Source organism: Centruroides sculpturatus, unplaced genomic scaffold (assembly GCF_000671375.1).
Source record: "Centruroides sculpturatus isolate CEXI.00-Female unplaced genomic scaffold, Cexi_2.0 scaffold1243, whole genome shotgun sequence".
Classification (NCBI taxonomy): domain Eukaryota; kingdom Metazoa; phylum Arthropoda; class Arachnida; order Scorpiones; family Buthidae; genus Centruroides; species Centruroides sculpturatus.
In genome coordinates, this window is record NW_019385443.1 from 161,403 (window position 1) to 168,796 (window position 7,394).

Genomic DNA, 7,394 nt, shown 5'->3' on the forward strand with positions numbered 1-7,394 from the left:
ATTTAGTAATAAATAATAATAAATACACATAAACACCAAAAAACCAGCAAAAAATGAATATATTCAAATAAAACAAATGCCTTCTTCTGTTTTAAATGATCATCTATCATCTTCAGATTAGAAAAACATAGATATAAATTATTTATTTTTTCATGTACACAATTATTCTAAATCTTTAAATTTAAAAATGAAACTTATTCGAAAAACATTACATTCTATTTTGGAACGATAATCATAAGCCTGAGGATGGCCTATAATAAATAAGTTGAAAATGTTTGAAATAAAATAATTTTATGCTCGGCAAAAATTCAGGTGTGTTATTATAAATAATTGCAATCACTGAGAGAAAGGTGGATAGATATAAATGAATGTGCATTCTAAAAATAGAACATCATACAAATTTAAAAGATGAAATCATTGTGAAATGCACATATTGGTTGAGTGATCAGAATGAGAGCCTCCCGTATACCAAGTATTTGTTGGATTGTGAAAGCTAAAGGGTGTTAGCAAGCATTGCAGTCTCAACATTCAGTACAGATGGATAGAGCAAATTTACATTAATCTTGTAAAACTGAAAAGTTTTCAATGGAATTGAACCCAATCTGTTAACAATACTTGTTTTAGCTTGTAACATTGAAGATACCACAAAATTGGAGTTGTGAACAATTGTAGTGAGTAATGTAGCCAAGGCCTTTTCCAAATGGTATATTAGGTGGATATGTTTGTTGGCCAAAGGACATAGAGGCCATTTAGGCTTATGAGTTTTTACCACAAAGAACAGCCATGGGCAAGACACATTTGTTGGTGGATGAAGAGGTCCAGCCAGTGAAGACAACAGACCAGGTCATATGATGACTTTTTGAGTTAATCTTAGCGCCACTGGAGTGGGGTCATTATTTAATAGACTAGAACCACATTGCTGCAAAACTATTCTGCTCTAGAATTGTAGTCATAATTTTTATAGAGGATAAGTCATTTGGTTTTGTCAGAAACTAGCAGCCTCAGGTTTTCATTGCAAAGGAATGAAAACCTGAAAAGTAAGAAATGCCAGCAGCAGTTAGCTTACTGTACCATTTGCAAATAACAATTAACATTTAATATTTAAAGCACTGTTTTAAGACTGTAAAAATTGCATATTATCAGCCAATGTTGAACTTGAAAACTTGAAAAGACAGCTTGTAAATGCATGTTTACCCAAAGATAATGATACTTATAATAAAAACTCTGGTTTTGATAAATACAATTTTATAAGTGCATTTTAACTTATATGTTTTTGGATATGCCAATTTTGTTAAGATTAGACAACTGATAACAATATCTGTGATATTACTGTATGACTGATTGAAAATTTTAATTTTTTTATATATTTTTTTTAGTTATTTCTAAAAGGAAGACTCCTGTGTGCCAATTTGCATCTCCATTGGATTCAGATGTTCATAATAAATCAGAGGTAATTTTTTAAAATTAAATTTATATTAAAATAAGATCTAGTGAATACTATCTATTGCTATTTGTAATGCAACTGCATTGAAAATAGTAATAGATAGTATAAATCAGGCTTGACAAATTTGAATCCCAAAGGTTTCATTAAAATTTAAAATGAAGCCAAAGATTTTCATAAATATAAGTATCTATATTTGGCCAAAATTAAAAGTATTATTTTTACTAACTATTTGAAATAAAGAAGTAGATCAAAAATATATTGTACACTATTAAAAAAAACCTCTGTTATTTGTAAACAAAACTGCTTTTTTTTCTACAAACAAATGCTTACATTGTATATATGTTACTGTGAAAGACCGAAATTAGAGAATGTCGATATTCTCCGGTGAATGTTGACACATACAAAATACATCGGTGAAAGACCGAATATTTGGTTATATTATTATACATTCGAACAATTGCCAGTGTATGTCGACAAACACAGATAAGCTTTGGTGGAGGTTGAAGAAATTGTTAATACTTTTGAAGAAAATTTGAGCAGTGGCCATAATGAATACCATATTCCAAAGGAAAATATTGAAGAGGAGATGCAGCCCACCACATCTTCATATCAAGTCCTGACTGAACAACATGAAGTCATTTCAATAAAAAGAATCTTCTACTGCGAGCAACGAAAATGTTATGAACCTCAAAAAGAAAATTTCCTTCTGCTCAAATTGGTGATACCGTACGAATACAAGTCCCTGATGTCGACCGTGGCCGTACAGATGCCCGAAATGTGTTGGCAGTTGCTGTTGGAATAGAAGACTTTGACTTTTATAAATTAGCAAACAAAAATGGTACCCTCAAGCAGCTTTGTTTCTGTAATCAGTTCGTAATTTGTAAAGAAAAGTTACTTTACTTTCCATAGATGATATTTTTTCACAAGAAATATCGCTGAGAGAAGCAGCTACAGCTAATTTGAAAAGTGGAGGGCAAGGCTATACACGCTGTCATTGCAAAAAGAAGTGTTCCACGAATAAATGCAATTGTAAAAACAAGGGACTTGTGTGTAATTCAAAGTGCCATAACAGTTTAAGTTGTTGCAATAAATAAGATTTGTATAACGTTAATCACATAATTTATGTGTAAGTTTATTATTGTATTATTTTCTTTAATGATTTAGAATGTACTGTTTGTTTTAGGTTCAACAGTTTATTTACATGTGCTGTTACTTAAGCTTTCTCCTATTTTGACATATTAAAAAGTTGCATTTTTGTCTTAATGTAATAAAAATATTTTTATTTAATATTCACCATCAGTGCATGCTGAATGTCGACATTTGCCAGTGTAAGTGAGAAATAATGACCCTTAAATATAAACATTCACCAGAGAATGTTGATATACTCCAGATATCGGTCATTCACAGTAACATATATATTATATAATCAGTTCATCAAATATAATGTCTTATGTTCTTCAGACAGTTTTTTTCACATTGTTTTATTCATACATATAAGGTGTGTCTACTAACAAAGAGAGGGTCAGACTTCAGGTCACAGATTTGAATGAAACATAACCATAAACACAGCTTCTTCTCCAAATAATATGATTCATTTCTGAAGTTTTCAAATAATTGAGTGTTTAGTTTATAAGTCTGGAAGTTCTGCAACTTCTCAGAACTTCTGGAAGTTCTCAGATAGCTAAATGGATAAGATGCTAGGCACTGTAGCTACACAATATGGGTTTGGTCCTTCACAATTTTAGATTTTTTATGTATAACATAATTATTTTATTATTTTACCATATCATTAGCATTATTATTAGTATTGTTATTCCTTATGTTTAAATCTTATAAAACAACAGATTAAAAATCGTGATGTGCCATAGTAAAAAAAGAAGTCTTTGCAGATTTAACTCTCTTTTATTGTTAAATAAAATTTTTATTTCTTCACATTTATTTTCAGATGTTTTTGCTCATGGTTACATGTCAACACAAGCAAATTAAGCTTCAGATATTAATGCAGATGAACAAAAAAGACAAGTCTGATATGAAAATAGAGTAGCATAGTCAGTGTTTTTTTTAAAAAGTTTAACACTGTTTTCTTTATCAAGTTTTAAAAAGTGTATTTGTGTAGAAGTGTGAATTTTTTCTTTTATTGAAAACTATAAAAATCTCTAAATAAGTGACATAAAAAAGAAGTTAAATCAGACTAATTTACTTAGATTTTTTAAAAAAAGAAAGTTGCCAAAATAGTGATAATAATTCAAAAACAACAGAATCTCCAATTTCAAACTGAAACATCAAAACTATTGTCAATAACCTTCTTTAAGATAGAATAAGGTTATTTATATAAGGAGGGTCCACTCAGCAGTTTTTATTGATCACCTGGAAAAAATCCTGAAAACACCAGGTTACATATTGAAATGTTAAGTTTCAGAACATTCATACAACCATCAATGACATATGACGTTGAACAATATTTAGATTCAAAAAACTGTTTCAAACAAGATATTTAAAAAGACTAAACAAATTCTAAATTCATGTTTTAAATAAAATGACCCATAGATATAAAACCACAAAGAGTGAATGATTAAACATTTTTCTAACTAGTTAAATAATTATAAATGAGAAAAATTGAAGTAGGGTGAACCTAGTTAATGTAGCATTGTGATAAGAAATTCCCATTAGTAAAAATCATTTTATTTATTTTATATTTTTTACTTTTCATATTTAAAATTTTATTTATAATGATTTAAATTTTAACTTTTTTCAATTATTTTTCAACCATTTATTTGTTATATTTTTATCAACATGTCTATTTTTATTTATTTTTGTTAATTTTATAGTCTGACTATAAAATTAACTCTTGATTTCATTCGTTTTGTAATTTTTTTTATTTAGTGTATTCTTTTTGTTTATGATATTTTAATAGAAGCTTTTCACAAATATTTTAACATGATTTTCCATATACAGGATGATTCAAATTCTCCCTATGAGAACAGTGTGTGAAGAGACCTAGTGGGCAAAATACTGTCATATTTAGTGTATACACTTTCCAGATCATGAAAAGAATTTTGTCAATAAAAAAAACTATTTCAAATACTCACTAATAGTGGAAATTTGATGCTATAAGCAAGAAGAGAGTATAGCAGAGAGAAGTGGATAGATGTATGATTGAGAAATGAACTAAACTCAATGACATACAAAGTTCATAAATGGATTTTTTAGCATTCATTCAATACATTAATACAATATATAAAAGTGGTTAGATAACAGCTGATAGAGACTTCAGATCAGTTATCAAGGATTATCAATTCAATGTCCAATGTGTTTGCTGTTAGCAGGATTAAAAGTTGATATTACAGTACCCCGTTTTTCCTATTGACGGGTATTTGAATTAATTTTATTGCTATGATTTCTTCTTTGCAATCTGGAAAGTAAACACATCAAGTATGACAGCATTCTGTATACTGGCCTTTCTGCAGATTTCTCTAAATAGGAATACTTTATTTTGATTCACCCTATATGTTATTGTTTTCTTTTTTAATTTGCATATAGAATTTTATAAATTGATTCATATTAAGATTTTAATTTCTAATTATTATTGAGTGAAGTTTATTTATTTTGAAAGGTAATGGTTGTAGAAGAAAATCTGTGGAAATCAAAAGTATCTTCTATTGCTGCTGAATATAAAAAGAGAAGAATGTACTTCAAGGATCGCTTCAGATCAAAACAACGAAAATCCAGCCCTGAAAATAATAGTGTAAGTATATTTTATACTAATATTAGTAGCCTGGGATGCCCCCTAGTGGGCATTCTAGTAGCAGCGGTGTCATTCCATGGTATAAATAATAAATTCATATCAATAATAAAATCCTATTACAAATAAAAAAATATATATGTAGATACTTATAAATACTATAATAATACTTGATATATATAGATACGTGCAACATGGCAGTTGGTTGTTTTTTTTGTTTTGCTTTGTTTATTGAGAATTGTCTTAATCTTACCCATTTTTAGTTTCTTAATATTTTGTTATGTTATTTGTTATTTATGTATTATATATATTCGTTATTCATTATAATATTAATTTATTATAATAATAAATTCATATTACAAATTAAAATAATAATACAGTAAAGCAGTGATTATCCGACTCAATTGGGGACTGGGGTTGGTCGGATAATTGAAAAGTCGGATAACTGAAAAGTATGAAAATATCTATTATTAGTGTAGTATATTATTATATCCCATGTAATTAGTATATTAGTATATTAGTATATCGCTATTAACCTATTTTGCTTTGAATTTTCCTCCATGTTAAGCCTATCAAATTTTTTATTAAAATAATAATTGTCGCTATTGTATTGTTAAAAATTAGAAAATTAAGCCTCGTTTAAATACTGGCTCCCTTTCATGGTCGAATGAGTGTTGCCAGCTAAAACACGTAAAAATAATATTAAAGTAGCCAAGACATAGCCAAATATTGTAGCGCCACATCACTAGTGGACATTTGAATTTGCCGACTAGAACGCGGTCGGTTAACCGAGGTGACGGTTAATCAGGGGTCAGATAATCGATGCTCTACTGTATACTGAATTTATTGTTAATTTAAATAATAGCTTGGGACGCCCCTAGTGGTCGTTCTAGGCATTCTGTTACAGATTACAGATTACAGGTATACAAACAGTGCAATCAATGGCTTATATTGTTAGATTTATAACTTATGATATTGAAAGTAAACATGTAAAAGATTTGATAAACAGTATTCATTTATAGTCTGTTATGTTTCAGTTCATTGTATAATTGCTTCAGGAGAGAATTAGAATTACTTTTAAAAAGGAAATGTTATTCATCTATTTACTACAATCTAAGATTTATCATGATAATTACAGCTTCAAATCAAATATAATTTTTCAAATGATGCAGTTATTATTTTATAATTATTAAATGATATTTAATTTCTCCAAACAATAAACCTTTGGAATTATTTGAAAGAATACATCAGGCATCTAAAATAGTTTATGAAGTATTTTTGAGATAAAATTAAATATATTCATAAACAGTGAACACTCTTGTTTTTTTCCAATGAGAAACAAGTTTTTAAATTGCTCTCTTATAAAATTCTTTGTTTTCAGAAGCAAAAACACAACCTAAAGGTAAGCCTTAATGGAAAATTCTATAAAATTTTGCAACCAAGACTGGGAAGCCTTTAGGTCATCTGTGTCATTTGAAGCCTTGTATTATCTTGTATTTTCTCCAAATGATGTGTATATCTTGCAAGCTGCTTTTGAATCTTTATGCCAAATTTATATGCATAAAGTAAACATGTTCAAGTAAAAGTAATTGGAGATGTTGTTTTTTTGACACTTTTCATTCTTTTATTGAATCTAACCACACTTGACAGACATCAATTGATGCAGTTTTGTGATTTTGAATCACATCAATAGCTAAGTGCTATCTACAATAGATTTCATACAGTTACTGTCAGAATACTAAACAAATCTGGCAAGAATGGGCAAAAATCATAAAAATATTGCTGAACAGAATTTAATGCATATTATATTCTAGATGTTAGGATGAATTCTAGCTATTATCCTTATACAGTGGTACCTCAGGATACGAAATTAATCTGTTTCAAAACTGAGATCGTATCATGAAAATGTCGTAAGGTGAATAATTTTTTCCCATATGATTACATGTAAAACCAAATACAGTCGACCCCCCTATAAGATAGAGATACGTTCCATTCTCTAGGAATCCGCTTTCTTACGAATCCTTCCAATCACAACCCGACACGTGTCAAGTTTACGGACTACGGCTGTTTGAAAGATTTTCTTCCATAAAATTAATCGATTCTAGACTAATCCGACTCAACATTTCCAAAATACGTATATATTTTTTGGGAATAATCCGTATAAACTACGCTATAAACAAAAAATTGTAGGATTACTTACCGAGTGTC

The 7,394-nt window shown here is 28.8% G+C and overlaps 1 protein-coding gene across 1 annotated transcript in view; it reads left to right on the forward strand.

The window, feature by feature from the left end:
* The first annotated feature begins 1,356 nt into the window (after positions 1-1,356).
* Positions 1,357-7,394, forward strand: part of LOC111639066 (MLX-interacting protein-like) — a 9,361-nt gene continuing 3,323 nt past the window's right edge. Inside the window, exons 1-2 of the mRNA XM_023384839.1 lie at positions 1,357-1,450; positions 5,058-5,189. Of these exons, the coding sequence (XP_023240607.1) occupies positions 5,061-5,189 (129 nt within the window). The 5' untranslated portion in view covers positions 1,357-1,450; positions 5,058-5,060. The remainder of the gene's footprint in view (positions 1,451-5,057; positions 5,190-7,394) is intronic.